The sequence below is a fragment of the Vitis vinifera genome, chromosome 2, assembly GCF_030704535.1.
Source record: "Vitis vinifera cultivar Pinot Noir 40024 chromosome 2, ASM3070453v1".
Classification (NCBI taxonomy): domain Eukaryota; kingdom Viridiplantae; phylum Streptophyta; class Magnoliopsida; order Vitales; family Vitaceae; genus Vitis; species Vitis vinifera.
In genome coordinates this window covers 970,455-995,305 of record NC_081806.1, presented here as the reverse complement: position 1 = coordinate 995,305, position 24,851 = coordinate 970,455, and the positions used below count along the sequence as shown (strand labels likewise).

The window sequence follows — 24,851 nt, the reverse complement described above, 5'->3', positions numbered from 1 at the left end:
TCAAGAACTCATGAGCCACGTCCTCCCAGGTGCGAAGTCTCGAAGGCTCAACTGAAGCAAACCACCTCTGAGCTGCTCCACTAAGTGACATAGGGAAAAGGGCCACCAACTGCGCATCATCTATCCCATGTGCTCTCATGACTGTGCTGTATAGTCTCAAATGGATCTTGGGACAACCAATCCCACTATAGCGTTCAATGTCTGGCATGCGAAACTTGGCGGGCAAGCTAGCTGCCGGTATGCCATCTCTGTCATCCCAAGTCAAACCTCCGTCCTGCAATCTGATCTGTCTCATCATGGACTCGAGCCTCTCAACCTTGGCCTCCTGCTCGACCAATCGAGTATCCCCAATAATAGGAACCATGGGAGGCGGCACTGTGACAGTAGGTGGTGGAATGGTCTCATAATGATCTGCCAGATGGAATGGAGTACTAAGTGAAACCCTAGGTGGACGAGTCTGTGCTGTCTGAGATGCATGAGGAATCGTCTCGTCAGTGACCACGCCAGCCGGATGAGGATCCTGGCGAGAACTCTCTAACTGATCCAAGCGTCTACTGACTCCGGCCATGAACTCTTGAATGGAAGCAAGTGTGGAAGCTAGCTCGTCTGACATCTCAACTGAACTATCTGAACTCGGATATGAATCTGCTCTGATCAATCGTCCTCGAACTCTCTTCCAAGAATGTGACTCCAGACTCAACCGACTCCTAAACTGACTCCCTACAATGCAAACAAAACGGATGAAGGACACGAGATAAAACTCTAAAAGGCGACAATACAACATGCAAGCACATGGTCCTGAGATGGCAATCCGAAATCTGGATGTTTGACGAAAACTCTAGAGTCACAAAGGTATCCACTACGAGATGGCTACAAATGTGACCAGAGAATCTCCATCAATAATCTGAGATAAAGAGAGGTGTGAAAAACACGCTATCACGAGATCGGTACTCCATCAATAAACATATATCTTTAACTCAACTTTTGACTCGAGCTCCATAAGAGGAAAATAATAAGGTGATCAAGGCGACTCTCTCGAAAAAAGTGTGAATATGAAAACGTGTCTTTCACCTTTCCGTAATGAAAATATGAGCATCGAGTCGAAAATTGAATCAAGGATCAAACAAAGAATGAGGTATCGGGCCCGTGATAGGTGTACAGTGCTAAAATAAGATGATCATGAACATATCCCCGAAGCATCAAGTGAGTGACAACCAAGTGAAGAGGGGGGTCGAGCCAAGAAAGAAAAACGAAAGCCCTAGGGAGAAAACATGACAAACTCATCGAGTGAAAAACATAATCCAAGGTAACATGACAAAGGTGGTCCAACCGATACTCAAACTCAAACAAATCTCCGAGCACTCTCAACTGGAGACTAAAAAGAGGGAGTGCTGGATCCGAACTGTAACTAAAGAGGTTCTGAAGGCCCTTAGATGCACCCATGTGTAGGGAAGGAGTCCTAATCGAAGGATCTATGGCTCAACCTACGAGGTCATGGTAGCTCTAAATGGATATGGGTGGATTTTAAAAGATCCCTAGCAGAAGCGATCATACCCTCCGGCGGTACGCAACCCTCTGCACGTCTCCGAAGAGACGGGGTGCTTCCATGCAAGGTGGTCATCACCTCCACACATGCACTACCTCGACATCCCAGGGGGCTCCTATAGCGAAAGCTCTCACACTCTCAACACTCAATAGTCAACTAAAGTGCACAGTGAGCGGTGTGGGTGCATCCGAAACCCTAAGAAGCTAAAGCAGGAGATGAAACACACTGGTCACACAAATATCCACGAAACCTAGCTCAGGGCTATACAGGTCTTCAACGATCGGACTCCAATCTACATCAAAGTGTCGCTCTCCTCCAGAATGCTCCCGTGCATCGATATAGCCCTTCGCTAGACCCTACTCCTAATCACTAGCTCGGTCGAAGAGCAAACAGAGCAAACAAGTCCCGTATCAAATATGAGACCAAGGAAAACGATGTCGACCGAGACTAGGGATTTGGAGATAAGGGGATAGGTGTGTGTCCCACATAGACATGCAACTCACGCAGTCACATCAGAATGAGAGGTGTCATGCAACATACAGTCATGCAAAACAGGTATACATCATCCAAATCTACACACAAGCTAATCAAGAAGAATATCTGGGAACAATAGCATGCTCCATGAAAATCAAGATAATATATAACCGAGAGAATCAATCATGTCAAATCAAATGATATACAATGTCGAGTCTATACATATGAAGTGATCAGAACAAAACATGGCAAAAACAAAGTCACTATGCTAAGCAAGGTAAGATGAGCAATCAACATAATCAGCATATCAATGTCTCAAACAAATATAGCAATGAAGCACGGGAAAAATCGCCACAATCGAAATCCACAATCAAGATAAATAATCATCAAAATCAACATATCAATGTCCCCAGCAAAAACAAACACCCAAGCATGCATCCAATAGTATCGGGAACTCTCAATGTGCAATCAAGAAATAGTTACCCACTGATTGACCTATCAATCACCACGTTTGCTTCACCTTAAGTTCAAGCTTGACCCTCTAAACGATCCCCAGTGGAGTCGCCATTTTGTGGACCCTGCATTTCGGCTCAATGAGTTTCCCACTCGATGGCGAGCTCGATTTTTATTTGAAAATGATTTTTATTTATTAAAAAGAAATGACTTGGAGTCGCCACTTATTTTGTTTTATTTTTAAAAGGGTAAACAAAATAAGAAAGAAAAACCCTAAGTGTGACTCCTTAATTTGGAAAAGACGGTATGCGAAAAATCGGATCGGGTTCGGGGGTCAGATTACTTATCAGGAAGGTACGGTAAAGACCGTAGCACCCCTCTAAGCCCCTAAAATGGGTCTCTACTAATAAAATGGAGCAATCATGGCAATTAATCAGGAAATCAATGGATACCCGGAACTATCATGCACATATAAGAATCAGAATATGCATAGAGAATAACCAAAGTGGAAGTGGATGTGTACATGTTCAGCAAACGGCAATGCGCTATCACAAAATAGGGTTAGTGGACAAACACAGGTTGATTATGTACATATCATGGAACATAGCAGATCAATCACGCATGACAAATAAATCAATCAATCAATCAATCATAAAATCACGTATGTGGGGCCCCCACCAAAGCCCGTTTATTTTAGCATGAATTAATTTCGTAAATTCCATTAATTGGAATTACGGAATTTAAATTCATGTTTATTTTAAAACGTTTTAAAATCATGAAAAAATCGAAAGTGGCTCGCCGAAAAGAAAATGGTGGCCAAATTTTATTGAAAAACGGATTTTTGGAACCTAAACGAAAAAAAAAAACTAAGGATGAAAAAAAATTAAAGAGATTTTAGGATTATTTTAAAAAAAAAAACAGAATTTAAAAATTATTTACAAAAAAGGGTTTGAGTCGAAGATGTTGAAACAGTAGATGACACGTGGCCTAAAAGGTGGCCATGCAATTCATGCATAAGTGGAAAAGAAATACGATAACAAATGATTTATTAAGATTGGATTTTAGTAAATTAGGAATGCTAAGAATGAATTAAAAGAAGTTAAAGAATTAAACATTAAAGTAAAATTTAAAATCGATCTTTAAAAGCAAACCAAAGTCACTCGAACAATTTTCTATTAAAAGAAAAATTAAAATATGAAAAGCAAGTGAAATTAATAAAAACAAACCAAAAACTGTGCATCCGGATTGCCGACTCACTAGTTGATGTGCACTATCAAATGCCTTGAATATTCATCATTGAATTTCCAAAAACCCACCACGTACACCCGTTTGAATTTCAACCATTAATTTCTCCATGTACAACCACTTTAACTCATTGACTTTCTTTTGAAAAATTTCAGCCATTGAACAGCCACATGTGAGTTCTCTCATTAAAAAAATAATTCCTCCATTAAGGCACACCAAAATCAAAGGCACGGAGTTCCATGGCTGCATGTCATTCAACTGTGCATCCTATTCTCCTCACAAATCCTCTCGGCTGCTACTGCTAAACGATATTCTCGACCGTCTTTCCTCAATCAATATCCTTCGCCCTTAGAAATGAAACCCAGATTTTTGAATCTCCGTGTACAAGGCTTTGAGGCACATATATTAACCCAACGAAAACCCGGCATCTTCAAGTGAAAACACCTGATCTCACACACACCCCAGATGGATACCAAGAGCAAGGAGGTATAAAACCAGGATTATAGACAAGAGAAAAAAAAGTAAGGGAACCCTATAGGACGTTAAATGAAGCCTTGTTTCATGAGTCATCCACAGGCTTACAAGAGGGTTGAAGGGCTATGGGTTCGTACAAAAACAGAGGAGCATACAGTGGAGTTAAAACAGAGCCAAAACACTCTTCAGTAAAGCTAAGGAGAAGAAAATGATTCAACAATAACAACAAATCCACAATTAAACCAGAGATCAATGAAAACCAAACCTGATGGTTCAACGTTCATGCACAAAAACAAACAATGATGTGCGGAAACAAGGTGGAGGAGATGATGAACAGAGTCCGTACCTGAAAATCCCTCACACCAGCTAAGAGAAAAGAAGAAGAAATGCCTCCGGCCAAGTCCTCCGTTTCTGGCTTGTTACTTTATCTCGAGGACCCTCCCCCGAAATCTCTTCGGTTGCTCCCTTTCCCAGCTCCTCTAATATATATAAAAAAAACTAAATACCCCTTAGCTCTTCAAAGGGGGTCTACACCATTGTAACTTCATTTTTTAACCTCAAACTTAAATTGTTAATTGATACCTTATTTTTATAGAAGGATGATGTAGTACTCACGTGATTGGAAAGAAATTACATTGAATATAATTTTTAAAAATAAGTTAAAAGGTATATTTTTTTTATCAATCGAATGATTTTAATGTAAAATTCAAAATGTCAAATCACTATAAATTATATGAAAGAAAAATGTAATTAAAATTTTAAGTATTTTTAAATTATTTTATTTTATATAATAAAGAAAAATAAGTGAAAAGAGTTTAAAGAAATACATAAAAATAATATTAAACTTTTTATTTTTATTTTCCTTTTTTTTCTTTTTTATTTTCTTTTCTTTGCACTCTGTATTTTCCCTCGAATTTATGGGCAAACATAGTCTTGATAAAATGTCTTTTTTATTATTCATTTTATGTCAAGCCTTTATTGAATAAATGGATGGTATTTTTAAATCAATTTTTTTTATCAAAATCTAAAATACACTCAACTTTAAATCTTGTTTTGATTACGTTTTAAAAGTTAAAACCTCTTTTTTTAACTTTAAGAGCTTTCCCACCCATTTGAATAATTTTTCTAAAAAATATTTATAACTTAAAATGGTGGCTTATGGCTAAACTTAAAAACAAAATATCATTAGAAACGTCCTACAACTACATATTAAAAAAACACCACCATAATTTTGAATTCATGATCTATGGGAAAAAATTTGTCAACCTCCATCTTTTCTCCTTTTTGGGTTTTTGAAGACTGTTCTTAAAAATATTTTTCTATTATTTAAAACAAAAAATAATTTTCTAACTTGAAAAATACTTTTTAGCAATTTTTTTAAGAACCAGGACAAATGGGCTGTGGTCACAATCATCAAATTCACTGGAAGCCTTGAATGTTTGATTTTGCTTTCAACCATTAAGGCCATCCAAAACCCTGAGGGGTAGTTTAGTTAGTCAGACCTTGGGTTTGCTCCCCAATGGTCACCAGTTCGAGTCCCCTCAGGGCCACTGGAGGTTTATCCAGTCATTAACTTCAGGGCCCCGTGGGATTAGTCGAGGTGCGCGTAAGCTGGCCCGAACATCCACGGTTATCAAAAAAAAAAATTAAGGCCATCCAAGAACTGAGAAATCTACATAATAGATCATTACTTTAATGTTCACTGCAGTACTATAATTCTATAGAGCTCTGCAAATCTGAATCAATCACAGATAAGCTACAACAACAAACAACAATATTTACCAAATAACCTCAGTTTCCTCCTCAAAAATATCCTGTAATTTTTGCCTCAACAGGGATATAATTCCATGGCGAACCAGAAGACCCCAACAGCAAAGCACTCGTGGGAAAGACGGTCTGATGGGAATTCTAGAGTAATCTGGAGAAGTGGAGAAAAACCATTCTACTATTGAAATCAATGGGTGGTTCAGCAAATTTGTGAGAAAACATCATCTGGATTCTGACATGCTGTGTAAGAATGATATGAATATGTTGATCTGACCTTGTTTGGAGCTCTCATCCATTCACCACCATCTCCATTATCACGTCGTTCCAGGAGTCTATCGGCCCAGGCAGGCACCAATGCAGGCAGTCGTTCTGGACTGTGGCATTCTTGTCACTGGCGAATGGATAGAAGAACCTGTATGGACCCGGGTGGCCGTCAGGTCTCAGTAAGGAAATTTTTGACAGATCAAGGAGTTTAAGGTTCACCCCATTTTCCTGAGCTTTCTTCTCTGCCTTAGCAAATTCCTCTAACTCAATGTCGCGGAGAATGCTGTGCAAGCCCTTGAACTCAATTTCGCCTTCTTTAACTGGTTCTGCTTTCGGGCAAACCCCACCACTGAACCATTCCCCACTCTCAAAGTGATCTGGAGTGGCCGTCCTGAAAAGTATCATCCCCTTATGCTTGGATGTTACAATGAAATTGAATACAAAGCTAAGAGCCTTCTGATAAGCAAAATCAAACCCCAACACGGTTAGATTCTTGTTAGAACAAGAATGGCAGCCAACTACTGTGCCGTTCTCATAGTAAATTGTGTTCTTCAGAAACCATTTCCCAGTAGAGATGATCATGTAGTTCAAGTTCTGGTATTGATCTACCCATTTCTTATCAAGTTGGTCAAGATGCAACTCAACTTCAGATGTTGACACCCCATTCATGTCTTCAAAAATAGCAGCTTCTACCAGGAAAGGGGACCACAAAACGGAGATAGTGAAGTTGTATGATGGGAAAACCCATCTTCTGGATTTGTAACCCTTGTCGTGGTAGACGTGGTCAGGTTGTTCCACCTGCACGGACATAACAGTTCAAAATCAATGTTTCGGTGCAAACACATGAAGGTTTTGCTTATTAAAACACTGGTACATGCAATATTATGCTATCAAGAAAGCCACAGGGGGAGGAATTTTGGAGTTACATTGTGAGAATCAATGGCACTACAATATTTGCGGACGTTATTTTATGTCTTTAGAGGGATGAAGTTGAAAACAGATACCAAAGGGAGTCTCAAGATCACTGGGAAACTAGAGTCCAAATCAGGAACTATCAAACAAACAAAATGAAAGGAAAAAAACAGAAGCAATCAAAATCGTTCATATGATAGTTGGACTGAAAATCAAAGATAATTATGAGAATGGAAGTCATCAAACTCTGTAAATGATGGCCCAAGTCATAAATGCAATTTTGATCAAGTGCCTTAAACAGCATCTCAGGATGAAAACTGAGATAATCCTGTTCAGATACAGCAGATGAACACATCCCCCCATCCCCCCCTCCCTCTTGAGAGGGGCTAACAACGGATAATTAGAGCATACAGTGATGGGCTCCAAAAACCAATTCATGAAAGAAAAACCTAAGGCATAACAATAAATTGAAAACAACAACAATGGTTGATATGGTTTGTTAACCAACCTAGACTCTCAGACACCAATTGTATCAATCACTACATTCGTAAACCATGAGCCAAACATAGGCAGATTCATGAACCACAAGAAAACAGCCAAGATGATGATGATGATAATTAAGGCTGCTAACTGTTGCATGTTAATCATGTAAGAGAGAGGATGTTAATGAAATTGAATGACAGGAGGAAAAAAGCCAATTCACCCCTTCATAAAATTACGACAACTTTGACACATTACAGTAACCATCCTAACACAACCACCTAGAGTGCTAGAACATTCTCTTACAGAGCTGTTTCACACTCTTGAGAGTAGTAGAAGCCCTATGAACCCCAACCATGTTTTTATTCTCATAATCTAAGACTAAAATCTCAAGGGACAAGGAAAAACAGCACAAGTCAGTATGTTCTAATAGCTAAACTAAAAGTTGTTACTGCTATCCTATAAGGAGAACAACAACAACCAACACATACATGCACACGCACACGCACAAAACAAACAAACAGAAGCTAAGGGTTATGGCTTTCACACCTCTAAAACTCCTCTAACACAAAACACAAATTCTATTAGTGGCCGTTCCATACAAGTCCTTCAACCCTTTTACAGCATTAACATAAACCACAAAAGAATAAGGGAAAATATCTACCCTTTCGGCCTCAGATAATCAGAGAAATCAGGGAACAAAACTAGATATTAAAATGCAGAAGATCGTGATGACTAGCAAATACAACACCTTAAAATGGCAGAAGCCAGGCAAATCTCATGAGAATGCTAAAAGTACACTGCTCTGGTAACAAGGGTAATGAGATAACCCCCTGAAGGAACAGAACATAACAAGCAACAATTATCTAGGAAAAGAATCCCGCAGACATTCTCATTATGAAGATAACTACCACATGGCACAGCACTACCTCTTCCCATAGATGATCACCAAAGGTGAATTTAGAATTGTATCACAGGTTAAAAATTTCGTTCATTGGTCCTACCAAATAAATTGCATGAAAAATGATAGAGTAATTAACATATATAGGGAGAGAGTTGGAAGGGGATACAGAAGCAAGGGAAAGGGCTAGAATATCTGTCCAAGTAGCCAAAGACAACATTTAATATGGTATACCAATGCCAACAAGTACCTTTGACAGAATGCAGAGCAAAGACTGAACATGGTTTCGGGTTATTGAATCACCAATTAAAGCCCAAGCTTTATTCCTCATCAGCTCAAGAAACCTATATGGATCAAATTGGGGCAACTCACAATCCCTTGGACTCCACCTCCAGTAAAGATACGCTGAATCAGGCCGTCCATTTTTCATACAATTCTGATGAGTTTCAATCAACTGGCAGCTCTCATTAGTGTAAACTGGGCCCGATGGATTCGGGATCCAATCCCCAGTAAAGAGATCACACTTTTCTGCAACAACTTTGGTACAGAGAAAGAATAATTTCAGTAAATCACCAAGTTAATAATAATCTGAAACAAAATGGCAAGTGATGAAACCTGCAGTGGAGCACATTATCATAATACCCATCAAAATGCAGAGTGTTCTACATATTGAATAATTAAACACGAAACATGAGCTAATTGGAACAATATCTATCAAAAACTTCAGCATTCTAAGCTACTAAAACCAATTTAGAACCATATTTGTCAAATTTTTCAGATGCATTCTAAACTACAAAACCCATTTCTTGGTTTAGATCTCAAAATTACGCTTAATTGCCAACACCCAACTCCTATCAACAGTGCATTTTTCTCCTCTGCTGATTTGAATTTCCTGTGCATGCAATTTCAAAAAAAGTAGAGAAAATAAAAACCCAACTCACAACAGCCAAATTTGATTACCTTTCTCAGGAATCGGATCTCGAATCTCCGGAACATCCTCAGAAACAGGTGGGTTTGGAATTACAGGCTTCTCAACAAAAGGGGTTTCTGGAACTGTGGAATGAACGAACAAGAGCCGAAAAGCAAGACCCATCAAGAGAATCGACACAGCGACCTTCACAAGCAAGTGATTGTGCTTGTGAAGCGACCATAGCCTCCAGTTCAACCCCATGTTCTTCACCATTTACTTAGACTCTGACCCTCCCCTCCCTCCTCCTCTCTTTCTCTGAAGCAGAAATGGCCCTTCAGCTACTCGCCCTTGTGGGCTCCTCAATCTCAATAGCCAGATACAGATGCACAATGACCAAGATTCGAGACTGCTATTGGAAATAAAGACGAAATAGTGGTGACCGACAGCCAAGCCTCTCACTTCATATGTATGGTCTGACAGAGGTAAGAACACAATCAAAATGAATAGAAAAATGAGAACCAAAAAATTTAGTGTGATCTTTCCACAGTGGGGTGTTCAAAACTTCTGGTGTGGGGTAAAACCATATCTAAATCAGCGGAAAACACTTGTCCGAGCATGTGGTCAGAGGATTCGCTTACCCACTTGAAGCGGGGGAAAGTGGGGGAGAAAAAGTTGATTCTAGTATTAAAATTTTTTCTTTCCATTTATGATTTTTTTTTAATAATTCATTACTAAAATAATTTTTTTTGTAAACATTTCTTATTTTCTCCAAATTTATAAATTTTTTTTTTTTAAGGAAAATTAAGGCATCTTAATGAGCTACAAAATTTACAAATTTTGGATTTTTTTTTCTTCTCTATTTAAGTTGACATGTTAAAAGACTTGCCGATGGTAACTTTTAATCAAACTAAAATTTTAATTTAATATCTAAATAATAAATAAATAAAAATAAAAATGAGCTTAGAAATTGAAAAGAGTAAAGAGAAAGCAATATTACACTTTGTCTTGATGATTTGCTTTTCCCCACTCATCTCCTAATCATATAACTATTTTTTTCACTAATTAAATCATTCAAATAATAAAAAATATTCCATCATAAAACAATTAAAAAATCTTTTTTTTTTTTTTCATTTTAAACTTTTTTACTTTTCTAGTCATGGATCATGGGCCACCTCTTCAAATAGCTCATTGCCTTCCGTGCCCTTCAATTATTGATCTGGATTCTGGATGTCGTAGCCAATCCCAGATTTATTTTTCAATGCAGTTTTAAAAAAAAACATATTTTAAAATTGATTTTAAAAATAAAATTCTATTTAATGAAAATATTCTTAAAAAAAAAACCAAAAAACCAAACATTTCATGTTTATGATAAATTTATAATCAACTATAATAAATACCCATGTTTAATAAACTCCTTCAGTTAATAGATCACATCATTGCCATTGCCTTTTTCAAATCATTCTGCATTCAAATTTGGACAAACTTATTATTTTTAGTAAAATAATTAATAAAATATGTGTGCTTCCATGATTTTCAGTTTATCTATCAGAAGACTCCATTTATTATTGTTGTGGATTCTGGATGGTTGCGTCTTTGACTCGTTCCGTTCGTTCGGTAAAACGGTGCCGTTGCGACAAGGACACCTGGATGGCAGCAAAGGGCTGCTGAGCACGTGGAGGGAGGGGCCTATTGCCATTAGTCACACTCAAGTGTCCAAACCGTACTGTGTTCATCTACACCCATTTTAGAAAGAAATTCATAAAATTTTTATAGATTTTTTTCAGTGGGATGATTGTTGTTTTTGTTGTAAGCGGACAATTCAGGGGGGTTCGGTAAAACTTAAGTATTTTTATGGTTGATTTTAAGTTAAATTTTACATAACTTAAAATTTATTATTTAATTTTTATTTTAAATATTAAAATTAACTTAAAATTTATTTTAAATCATTAAATTTATATATTTATCTTCATAAATTATAGTTAAAGCAAAATTAGTCTAATAATAATAGAAGTCATTAAATAATAAAATAAATTTAGAGATAATTAGGATAAATAAGAATAAAAAAATAAAATAAAATAAATATGTATATTTAAAAATGAATTAATTGATTTTAATTATTACATAAAATTATTTTTAATTTTAAATTATATTAGCATATATACTTAATTTATTTAATAACTAGTTATTAAGTTATTTTAAACTATTAATTTTGCTTACCAAACTCCTACTTAATTTTTAGATTAACCATTTTATAAGGTTTTAACAAATGAAAGTTGCTAATGAGGGTTATTATATTTATAAAAATAAAAGATAATGTTCAATATTTAGTTGATCTTATACATAAAAATAATATTTTATTTTTTAATTATTTTATAATGAATTTACAGTGAAAAAAAAGTTATACCTAAAGTCAAATTAATTGAAACTAAGGCTTTGATATTATATCAATTTTAATTGACTTAAAAACTTAACCCATTAAGTCTTAATCGGCTAATAATATATATTAAACTTATTTAAATACTTACTACTAGTCCTATAACAATCTTATTTAAGAGTCCACATATAAAAATAGTGTCAATGAGAGACATAAATGAGACAAATCACATACTATTATACTAATTAAATTTGAATTGTTGAGAGAATATTGTTCTAAATTGAATTAAAGTTGGAATCTAAATCATTTTCAGTAAAAATTAAAAAATTCAAATTCAAATTAAAAAAAATTAAAAATAAAACCAAAGTAACCCCAATGCTCAAAATTTTCTAAAGCCTACTTTTCAATTATTGTACTGTGATTTATCATCTTGTGAAATCTTTTCTTCCAAGTAAATTGAGCCTACAGCATTGCTATTGCTTTTCTTCTCGGCTCTTATCATAAATCACGTGGTACCTTTCGAAAAGCTTGTGTGTATAGTATAAGTGTTTATTCCAACATTAGATAATAAAAAGCGTTTTTCATAACGGTTTTTAAATTTAATAAACAATTTGAAGATAAAAAATAATTTTTTAAAAATTTGTTTTAGGTAATTCAGTTAATTTTTTATTGTTTTTTAAATAATAATTCAAAATACGAAAAATATTTTTAAATTTCTTCTACTGTATATATGTAAATGATATTTTTATTAAAAAAAAATTGTTTTTTTATGTATAAATTACTAAACAAAATTCTATTTTTAAAAATTGCGAATGCCCTGCCCCACTTGGTGTTCAATCAAAGCAGATTTCACAAGGCTCCGATTCTTTCTGGCGGATTCGAAGGTATGAAAACGTGGATCTCATTCTTGCATTTTTCCTCCACGCTTCAGAGTTCAAATCAATAATGACAGTATCAAATCAGTCAAAAGTCATAGTTCAGAATAACCGTTCCGACCCTGCCGTCAAGACCAAGACAAAAACAAAAAGTAAAAGTCCGTGTACTGGTGGAAAATGGGTAACAGGAAAAACGGAGGACCAGCAACAGATCCAAAAATATGAACACCTAACTAATTTCATGGAAATAATGTTGTTACAAAGGCCAAAGACACATTTGTTACAAACAAAACAAGGATGACTCCAATATTGGATGCAGAGATCATAAACACAAGGTTACTCACAACCAACGTCAAGCATCTAGTTATATTAGATGATTGCCTCTAATCAAGCTCATTCATCAGACAACTGCGCGTGGAACCTTCATGCCGAATCCGCACTTTAGTTTCTCGACTCTGATAGAAAATGTGAAGTTAAATCAATAATAAGTCAATAAGAAAATAAATTTAATGGGTTCAGCTAGTTTTGTTGTCTAATAAATATTTCTATGTAAAAAATTCATTTCCTCCTGTGCAGATATTGGAATAGAGACATAGTTGATATTGGATATAACAATCACTCCTTACACAGATCCGATGTCCTTGTTATATCCTATGGGATTGTGTCACCACTTAAAAAAACCAAAATTAGATGACCACTTCCTCATCCATTTTGGACCCGATAAACCCTCATGACTTTAAAACTCGACTATACAATTAAGAGAAACCATATATATATATATATATATATATATATGGTTTCTCTATATTATATATATATATAATATAGAGAACTCTTTCCTTCTAACTGATGTGAGATATCATAACAAAAAGGGATTGGATAGTAACATTCTTCATCAGATCGATTATAGAATGGAGTCTAAAACAATATCTAATGGTAGGAAGAGGTGGAACTTACGTGGGAGCAAGTTTGCCGAGGCTATCTAGTTCTTCACCAGTGTCTTCATCAAGAACTCTCCCGGATATTTCAATAATGTAGGACTTGTCTCTGGTGGTTGGTAGTCCTCGGCTTGCCAGCAAATCCAGGTCTTTCTGATGAAGCTCTCGGCCATTTACAAAAACACCTGTGTTTCCAGAGGAACAGTCCTCAGGCATGGAGCAGTTGAATTCTTCAATAAATGGCTGTAAGGCAACAATGCATCATCAACATATCGCCAATGATTAAAGTGTTTCACCAAAAAAAAAAAAAAAAAGAGATTAATGTGTCAAACAGTCGAGTGATCTCACAGGAATTATGCCAAGGCAAGGCTGCCCCATTACTCCCCAGAATCCAGCACGAAAATCATACCTGGTTGAGACAGAAACAAGAATTGCCCATTAGCATATGGTGTTAAGAAGACTACATATGTCATGCTCCACCAAAAATTAATGCATCAATGAAAAAATTATCCCTTACTTTTAGGAAAAATAGAAATATTTGCCTCAAGATTACACAATGGTGTTCTTTTTTTTCATGCCCATTTCTGCTTTGAGTTGCTATCATCTAAATGGAAATGTTCATGACACAACAAACCATTCAACATATGCTTATCTGTGAGGAGAAATATAAAAGCATGTTACCAGTATTCTCCAGGATGAACTGGGCCAGCTTGCTTTTCAGCCTTTTTAACAGCACGCTCTGGTATGGGTTGTCCATTCACAGAAACCTTGGGTTTGGAATTGTCCATACTGTGATTAGACCTTGTGAAGTCTCTGAAGCTCTTCTTGATGAGACCTGCAAAAAAGGAATCGCTTCCCTTGTTGTTCTTAGGCCGATCTTCATCTTTGCTCACCTCTACAGATTCTTGAGACAAACCAGTATTTAGATATTCGTTGAAACAAACTTCCATCTCAGTTGCCACTGCAGCATCTTTCACAGAATTCTGTCGAGAGGTGGCCTTATTCAGGATCACCTTCTCTTCATCTGTACGTTTACTCTTGTTTCCCTTCCCATGCCTGCTCATTGCATGGTTAGAAGAATAATCAAAATTCTCCTGTAGGGGTGAAGCCAGAAGTGGTGGGGACACATCTTCTTTCAAGGGCAACTCAGCAGAGCTGGAAATGTCTCTCTGACCAATCATGCTATCCGGGCTTTCCTCATCCTCAGTAGAACTGGGAGATGAAGAAAGAAGACCCTGCCTCTTTGCTGCTTCACCTATCAATATACAGTCCTTTGATGGTAGATTGGGCTCGGTATCAATGGACTGAAAGTTATAACCAGAAGTATCAAAATCATCGGAGTTTGTGCCACCAACATTCAAATGGGCATGAGAACTTCGATGGTAATGATCCAGTACTTCACAAGAGCCGTCATCAGCATCAGGAGATCTCCGCTTCATTTGTGTTGGAACAGAAACAATAACCTTCTTGTTCTCAACCTCGAGAAAGTTTACACAAGAGCAGGCTCCACACTGCAGTTTCCGCTGATTCTTATCCATCAGCATAAATTTTCTAGGCACTTTCAGCAACTCAAAGCAATTATAGCAGGTTATGAATGGGGCACCACCCACTATGGGATGGCAAAGCCGTCTATTCCCATGAGCTACCACCACTCTTCTTGGACGGTACTGAGAAAAACCACCAATGTCTGAATCAATGTCACTTGGCCATCTTGTGTGGGGCTGTGGATCACGAGGATGCGATGGAGGATTGGAGCCTCTAGGATTATAACCCCGGGAACCAAATGTAGGAGGATTCACATGATGGTAAAAATTGGGATTTTTTGATTCAATCGGAAACCTTCTTTTCCCGAAAGTAGTGGGTGGCACTTGTGGAGGGACTTGCCAATTCTTGTTGCAGCAGCGTACACAAGAGCATGCAGGCTGGTGAAAAAAGGTCTCGTGATATGATGCAAAGGGATCTTGATTGTATTCCATGTACCGTCCCGAAAAGTATTCATGATATGGTCTTTGCAAGTATTGGTGCGGTGGCTGATGGGTGGTAGCCCTCCGCAGCACTTGTGGCTGAAACGGATCCTCATACCCAGGAATCTCATCAGGGACATGCCTTGCAGGAGGATAAAAGCTCTGCATATCCATATCATGACCATTCATAAAAGGAACAGATCCATGACCATGACTGAAATAAGGTGGCTCCCTGACATGCTTGTCTGGGGCAAAAGGCTGCATCAAACCCCGACTCATTCTAGAAGGGCATTCTGGAGCATAAGCATCATGCCTGCCATAAGGATCCAGGGGAGCCATCCTTCCATCGATAGGAACCCTTTCCCTTGGTTTGTCTTCCACAGCACATGATCTGCTGAGTTGATCCTTCAATTCATCCAGCTTTCTCAGGAGCTCAACCCTATCCTGCTCTAAATTCTCAGCTCTATTAGGGCCACCAATGTTGTCATGATGTTTCATAGGCTGACCATAACCATAAAAGGAACCCGGGTGAAAGTTTGAAGGCCCCTCATCAGGATATGGTGAAGTTGAAAATCTCCCCTGTTCCCTGGAGTTCCTTCGAAATGCCCCCAACTCCTCTCTGCCCACACCCCATCCATCTGCAACTACACTTGACTTCAGCGACCCGGCTGCATTCCCATTTCGACTTGCAGTTTCTTCAACTTGTTTTTCTCCACCCAACTTGCTCATTTTCTGATTCCTGTCCTCATCACCTCCATGAACCCACTTATCAATTGGGGGTTTTGAAAATCTTTGATATTTCTCAACATAATCCACCTCCCTATCTTCACTGCTTCGATCAACCCTCAAACCCATGGCTTCCCTTTTCATATTCATATCATGACCATTCACAATCTCTCTATTTTCTGTCCTTGATACGGAAGAACTAATTAAATTTTCGGGTTTTTCCCCCAAAACACTCTCTTTTTTCCTACCATGTTCAACCCCATCACTCTCCTTCTCAGTCTCAGAGCAGCTACCTAAACTAACAGCCCCCTTCTCTGACAAACTCTCCAATTTCTCAGAAACCCCCCTGCCATTCTCATCATCAGATTTCTCAGATAAAGCATCATTTGAAGGTGCCTTCTTCTTTGCTGTATCGTATAAAATAACAATAATACAAAGTCTTAAAAATTACTGAAAACACCCATTTGGCTACTAAGAAACAATGAGAAAATAAATTAGTACATTCCCTTCTCTAGGCAGATTAATTTATACTTTTGAGCATGTTAACTATGATTTTCTTTTTCCATTTTTGAGCGTATTGGGATGGTTTGTACAACAATTTTTGACGTAAGGATGTGCCCTTTCCCACAGGGTAAAATCAGATTTTTCTTAGCATTCAATCATCCTAATACGCTATTCAAGTATGACCCATAAATTGTTGGAAAGACTTAACGTTTCTTCTCTTTTCCTTTGATTTCTCGCCAACCAAACACGCCCAACAGGAAAAAGAAAGTACAGGGAAAGAAAGATTACCACGAAGAACAGCACCACAGCCACCACACTGGTACACGGGGTAATCTGGGAGCTCCGGCAGAAGATTTTCGCACTTAGGGCAGCGAACTACCCTCACTTTCGACCCCTCAGCCATTTCCAAAACAACCCAAATCGGGGACACAGCTAAATTTTCCCCTTTCACACCATAAGGAAAAACAAAAATGCCTTCTCTTTTTCGTCGCCAATAAAAACAAAAAACTTTAAAAAAAAAAAAAAAAAAAAAAATCACATTCACGAGAAGCACGACCAGAAACAGGACTTAGCCCTAGAAATCTAAGAGGCGTTCGAGTGTCACTTCGACCTTCGCCTGTCGTAAGCTCAGAGGTTCTGAAGCTCACACATTTTTCTCGCGGAACAAACAAACAAACAAACACGCAAACGAACAAACTTATATTTTTCCTTCTTTTTTTTTTCAAGATAGAGATAGTGGAGAGAGAAAAGTTACATAGCCTAAGAATCTGCGATTCCCGATAAAAGGGAAAGTTTGGAGGGAAGGAATAAGGGAGACTCGATTTCCGACATTTTCCTGGAAAATAAAGAGAAAGATCACAGTGCTGACGGGAAAATGAATACAAAGCGCATAACAACAATGCTGTTAGATTTGGGGGAAAACTTTGAAACGTCGTCGTTTTCGCTTTCCACCCATTGTATGTGGAGTGTGAACAGGCTTTAGCAAAGTGAAATGCTAGCTGGTTTTTGATAAAAGTAAAGTGATGGCTTTGACGACTGAGCAGCCTCAAATCAACCACTGACTGGATTGAGATTGTGAATTACAAAATTACCCCTTCAGGTGCTTCAAAGTAATTATGTCGTCCGATTTCCCATAAAACCAAGAGAGAAATTTATTTAAATTCAAAATAATTTTCTTTAATTTGTCTTTTTAATTATAATAAAGGGATAACTTAATTTTACATAAAATTAATCTAACTTATTTATTACATTATTATTATTAGCATGTATATATTATGGATATAATTTTGAGCCTCAAAACATTAAGGTGTTGTTTATTCTTTTAATTTTTTTTAATGAAAGTAACTTATTTTCATATTTAAGATCCGTTTTTTTATTCATTTATTGTTTATTTATTTAAATTTTTTATTGAATATAAAAAATCAAAATATTTGATTTTTTTAAATACTAAAAATAAAATATTGATTTTTTTTACTTCATAATGCTTAATTAAAATAAAATATTTTAAAAAACAAATAATTTAAAACTTAATACGATTAAGTATTATTTAATTTTAACACCACCTGAATTGATACCCTAATTTGATATATTGCATCTTATCCAATTATTTACATTTCATTATATAACTTAAATGGTCAAAATTCGATAGATACTAAATCAATACTTTAACATTTAATACAATATTATAGTTTTAATTGATTTCTCTTTTTCTTTTTCTTTCATATATTTATAATTTATAATTTATAATTCATGATTTATGTCGTGAATTATTATTTCTAATTGGTACCTCCATATTTCCAATTTTACGCAATTCAATCATGTAATGTTAATGTTTGAAATTTTAACATGGGTATGAAAATGAACACTCAAGTAATCACAATGAGAAGACAATTAAACATCCACGTAGGATGTCTTAACGGGTTGTGTTCACTCGTACGGATCTTATTAAAAAAATTTAGTTACATTGAGAATCAGACCAATGAGGATGTGACATGTGGATGACTCAACAAATATATATGCATATGGAAATATTATGGTCTCTATTATTCAAATATTTAAAATAAATTAATAATTAAAATAACATACTTTAAATGATGATGTTAGTATTAACCCAAGCTTTGAATACAGAGCCGTTACATATGGACAAGATTGTCTTTTTGGGTGGAGAAAGCTTACACTTTTCTTTAATAAAACATGTACATAATACAATAAAGCTGAAAAATAACCTAAACAAATAAAGAAAAAGAAAAAGAAAAAAGAACCCAAGACAGAGGGGCTTTTACCGTGAACCTTCGCCATCATGGCATTGGGAAATTTTCAGACATTCTTAAAATAGTAAAATACGGCTGTAAGGAGAATCTTTCCCATCCAATAAATAATAAATAATTAAGCTTTATGTAGAAAATTAGGATATTCTAATGACTTTTGAGTAAAAATAATAACAATTAACGAGCGCTAATATTCGGAGACTTGGTCAAGGGCTGGGTCAATTGGTTTGGCCTGGTCAATCCTTTGTGAGTTGGATTTGATCTAACTTTTTCTTTTATATATAGAAATAATGTATTGTATGAAAAAAATTTCAAAACAAAAATTTAATACATACGAAATATATTAAAAAATATAAAAATAATTTTTGAATTTTTAGTTTTATTATAAAAATATGAAATAAAATATTAAAAATAACTAATAATATGAATTTTAAATTATTTTATAAAAATAATTTTTAAATTATTCTATAAAAATAATAAAACCATTCTAAAAAATACATATTAAAATAATTTATTCACTTTCAATTAAATTATTTATTTTCTTTCACTTTTTTTCTTTAACATTTCTCTCCCATCTTAATTCCCTTCAAAAATTATTATTATTTTTTTTTTACCTTGTTATCTAAATATGTAATGTTTTTTTTTTCGTTATCTAAATATATAATGTTTTTCTTGAAAAGTTCTTTAATAATTGCATATATAATAAATATTTTATTAAATTTCAATTATATATCGTGTCTTCACAATAAAAATAAATAAATATCATTTAAAATATTTTAAAATTATTAAATGCTTATCATTTTTTTTTTTTTTTTTAATTATCTGCATGATTAGGATAGCGAAATGGATTTGAAGAGGTCAATGCATCAATTAATATATAAAATATAATGAATAATTAAGAACTGCTGTATCCATCAAGATGACGTGGGAGTAAGATCATTTTATTTATTTTTTTAATCACTCTACGCATAGCAAAGATCTGCTAGTAGAGTCTACATCAGTTGAATTCTTTAATATTTTGGCAGTATCAAATTGAAATATTTCTTCGACGAAATAAAAGCATATAGACCACGTCAATTAATTATTTAATTTAAAGCATTTTAATTATGTCACAAAATAAACAGTATATAATATTAGAAGTGGCGGCATGCACGTTCAAGAGTTTAGGAAGATAAATTTATCAATAAATTGTCATAGAAAAATCGTATTTAATTTAATTTTATTTTTTATAAAACATACTTGAAATAAATAATAGAAAATAAAATATTTGGATTTGTTTTTATACTAATTTCTTTTTTAAAAATTAAGAATGGTGTTTGTTTTTTGGCTGAATAGAAAAAGCCAAATATTTTGATTTTTTTTTTTGCTTTTTCTATTCAGCTAAAAGTACCTTATTGATACTAATCAACATAATTAAAGTGAACTTATTATCAATAAACTTAATTTAATGATGTTGGTTGATGTCAATGAGTTACTTTTAGCTGAATAGAAAAAGTTAAAATATTTGACTTTTTCCATTAAGCCAAAAAACAAACACAACCTTAGACTTTAAACACGCATTTGTATTGATTTGAATCCAGGTGGAAATTCCACGTCACCAATGCTCGACTGTGATGTGGCGTTTTCCATATATAAATTTGGCTAAATAAATACAACTAACTTCCAACTCTCAGATGCCAATCCGTAATGGGGACATTGCCAACTTGGCAATAAATGCTTATTGCGACAGAGTTTCAAGCCAATTAGAGTCACACATCACACGTCCCGATGACACGTGTCCAAAAGACCAAAAATCTCTCTCTATCGCTCATAAATTCTGAGTTTTCTCAACTGCAGCACAGTAGACGTCCGATCAACAACAAACTTCGCTTCTACTTCATTTAAGATCAGTTGAACGGTCAAGATCATTAGGAGTTGGTTAGAGGTCACTTTCATCTATAAAATCTGAAGGTAAAATTTGACTCTTACGAGATAAATTATAAAACCTGAAGGGATTAATGAAAAAGTTAAAAAACGTGATTTTGATACGGAATTGAATATATATATATATATATTTAAATAAAAAAAACCGGTTTCGTTACCATTGAAAAAGTCGTTGCAATTTCTTCCTACATTAATGAGTTCAATTGAAAACAATTCGACAGCCATAAATTCATAAAATAAGTGTTTGAAAGGGAATGGTAACCATAAAGTTGTAGAAAACTTCAATGATAATTTTTTTAATAGAGAAAATCAGACCTTTTATTTTTGTTTCATATCTGCTGGAGATTGATTTGGTCATGATTAAGTGGTTAAAATGAAACGAATTTGCCGTATAAAACGATGTCGTGTTTCATAATGACAAATTTTATGACTAGATAAGCTTTGAAAGAAAGCTACATCGAGAATTATTCTACATATTGCTTATAGATTAAAATTCTGAATTTTTATTTGGGGCTGATAAATGGAGAAAAAAGATAGTCCACCGAATTTCTTGACTTTTTCATTTTTTTTTTTGTGTGTGGAAATTTCAAGGTATTTCTTTTTCTTTTTTTTTTTCAATTAAAAATTCCGAGAATTGTTATTTGGGGCTGATAAACGGAGAAAAAAAAAATAGTCCATCGAATTTCTTTAAATTTTTAATATTTTATTTTATTTTATTTTTTGAAATTTCAAAGTATTTGTTCAAAATTGCATAATTTTGTGTCTGTGAATAAATTAATTTTAATTATTTTATTTTAAAATTTTAATTCAATTATTATCCAAGCAATAAAATTTATATAACAATATAAAAAATGATATATATATATATATATTATTGTTTGTTTATTATTTTATTATTTTTTGAATTTTTATAAATTTTTGTGCACTAATATTTTTAATCCGTATAATATTTTCTGATATTTTGAAAAATCCCATCATCATGCAATTTACGATATTTTAATCATTCTAGGTAATAATTTTTAAAATTTTACAATAAAAAATAGAAAGGTCGTTGGAAGAATCTCAACCACCTTATGATGTTCTTCCTACTCCATGATTCTCATAATTTCCTGTGCACACTAAAATTCAACGCCGTGGGCCAGGAACTTCTGTTCAGCCCGGCCCAGATTTCTTTTGTGTGTGGTGGGAGGGGTGCCATCTGATTGGTGGGCCTACAATCTTCATCTTCTGTGAGGTCCAGATCAAGTAATATGGTTAGACTTTAGTGTACGTTTGAACCACGAATACAGACGTAACATCGGACAAAGGCACACAACTGTATAGTAAGGCAAAGGCCCAAAAGTCAAAAAATGTGGCCCATTTTCGTAAGGCCCATAAATTTGACCAGACACGGAAGAGACAGATGAATATTTGGCCCAACATTCCTTTTCTTAGGACCAATTAATGCGGGCCAGCCCTCTCGTAAAAAGAGAAAATGATGTTACACATCATGAAAAGCTTCACCAATTTGCTTATCCAAAACATGTCATTGGATTCATATCCATACTTCGTTTCAAAAAAAGTATCTTGATTTAACGTGGCAGAATGCCTACGTCTACAGGATTGAAGATCTTCACAATATTAAAAATTATAATTATATAAAAGAGTATTTATACCAACTTTTAAGTATTAAAAAATTCCATAAATACCTCGGGAAGCTACACTCCCCTCTACTCCATTTCCGCATTTACCTCTTTTTCTTCATATATGTCTTTCGCTCAATATGAAAAAATATTAATAATTTTTAATATGTTTTTAATTATCATCAGTATTAAATAGGTTTGATTTTACAATTTTCTCATGATCGTTGGATGAATTTGGAAGAAATTTTCCACTTTTGGATATGATAGATTCATTTTTGTAAAAAATATCGTAATTTTTAAAAGATATTTCATATATTCAAATGTCATTATATTATTTAATTTTTTTATAAAATATATGAAATTTGCAGGATGTAAGGAAGAGTAAGAGATTTGATGAAACAAAAAGAGGCTCATGATTCAAGATGTAGATATATACAAATAGTGAGAATTTTATTTTCTCTTTCCAATCGTTTATCTTGTAATTTTAATTACCAAATGAAAGTTGAATTAAATGGAAGAAAATAATAAAATCATGCATTCCATAAAGTAGGTAAGAGAAGAGAGAGAAATAAAGGGAGAAAGATAAGAAGGAAGAAAAAAAAAAATAGCAACAAAATTGAAAATTCTCAATCTCATTTACCTCCTCAAAATTTCCTTTTTATAACTCAAAAGTCAACGCCAATAAGCTTTATTGAATATCACTAGAAACACTTACATTCTTCCTAATTCAACGTCATCAAAAAAAAAAAAAAAAAAACTTTGATCTCCACAACTTCATTTCTTCCACAAACCAACACTGATACAAAACCCATAAAATCCACCCTTCACCCTCTGACTCTTCTTCCCTTTCCTCTTCCACATCCCCAGGAACTTGGACAAGGCCCCCACCTCAACCTCCATCTTCTCACCACTCCTCTCACCTATAACCTTTGACACAGTCTCCGGAAACCGCATGGACCCGCCGGGAGACACCAGGGCCAAGGCATGGCGCTCAATGAGATGCCCAACTGAAGCCACTTCAAATGAATCATATAGAGGACTCCCACAGTCCCATGACTCCCATATAATGCCACCTTCTGCTTTCTTCATGGATTTTCTCTCTTTTTCTTTTGAACAGTATTCCAGATTGGTCTCTGTGATCTGAGGCTCGGGCTTAAAATAGAGATGATGACCGTCTTCATCAAACGTTTTTCACAAGTTGTTTACTTATGGCAGACAGGGACATGTCATCTGAATACGTACAAAATCAATTAATGCCGAGTAGTAGTTGTGCATATGCACTTCACGTGAAGCTCTCCTCTCTGGAAATGCCACTTGGGGTTTCTTATAAATGACCATAAAAATCTAGATGACCAGAGACGACCTAAATTCCATCTGTTTCTTTCTTCTTTTGTTTTTATTTTTTTATTTTTTTATTTTTATTTAACAGTAAGTAATATTTTTCATATTACTATATCAAATGCCATGATCAGCAAACGAACGACACACAAATGTCCTCATCCAATGACTGTCATTATCATATTGATATTGAATCTTGTCAACTAATCTCATTTGGGTGTTTGTAAAACAAGCATGGATACTAACATTATCTCTATTGTTTTAATGAATTTTCATTTAGTTTTTTTAAGAACATTTTATGATTTTTATCTTTCTCTGCAATTTCACCATCACTTCTTGAATAACTGAGAGAGTAACTCTTTTTAATAAAAGAATATTCTTTAAAACTATACCATCGTGTTTTTGAGAACATGATTTAATGGTCATGTTCTTAAAAACTCAATTTTTATAATAAATAACTCATACTAGTGCTCTAAGACGGCTACCCTATGATTCATCATATTCATTATGATGCCCTACTTCATTCTCCTCAATTAGAATTTGTATAACTCTATTGCTCATTAGCAGGCCGACATCATTTATTTCTTAATTAATAGGAGTTTGGGATGTAAGCTTGAGATATTTTATTTGATTTTGGCTTATTTTATAGGAACAACCTAATTAATTGAACCCCATATGGTTGGAGTATAGTTGATTTGACAATCAATGACTAAGAGGTTGTGGGTTAAAACATTAATTGGGATTTGACTTAAAAGTTGGATTGGTTGGGTGTTGAGCTCATTTTTTAAAGTGTTAGTTGATTAAAAGGACTTTTCAAAATCCAATTTTTAAAATTTAAAATTTTACCATTTTTTAGTATTATTTGGATAAAAATACATCTTTTATTTTTTTTTA

At 34.7% G+C, this 24,851-nt stretch overlaps 2 protein-coding genes across 2 annotated transcripts; both read right to left on the bottom strand.

Annotated features, from left to right (window-relative positions):
- Nucleotides 1–5,847: 5,847 nt before the first annotated feature.
- LOC100265666 (protein trichome birefringence-like 23) lies at nt 5,848–10,202 on the bottom strand. Its single transcript, XM_010660740.3, has 3 exons — nt 9,477–10,202; nt 8,767–9,053; nt 5,848–7,021 (listed from the first exon to the last, which is right to left on the bottom strand). Exons 1-3 carry the CDS (start codon nt 9,697–9,699, stop codon nt 6,248–6,250), a joined length of 1,284 nt encoding a protein of 427 aa, XP_010659042.1. The 5' UTR covers nt 9,700–10,202; the 3' UTR covers nt 5,848–6,247.
- A 2,683-nt stretch (nt 10,203–12,885) lies between these two features.
- LOC100243335 (uncharacterized) lies at nt 12,886–17,827 on the bottom strand. Its single transcript, XM_002271071.5, has 5 exons — nt 17,096–17,827; nt 14,295–16,710; nt 13,962–14,022; nt 13,633–13,856; nt 12,886–13,130 (listed from the first exon to the last, which is right to left on the bottom strand). The coding sequence occupies exons 1-5, from the start codon at nt 17,208–17,210 to the stop codon at nt 13,076–13,078; spliced, it is 2,871 nt and encodes a 956-aa protein (XP_002271107.1). The 5' UTR covers nt 17,211–17,827; the 3' UTR covers nt 12,886–13,075.
- Nucleotides 17,828–24,851: the final 7,024 nt, after the last annotated feature.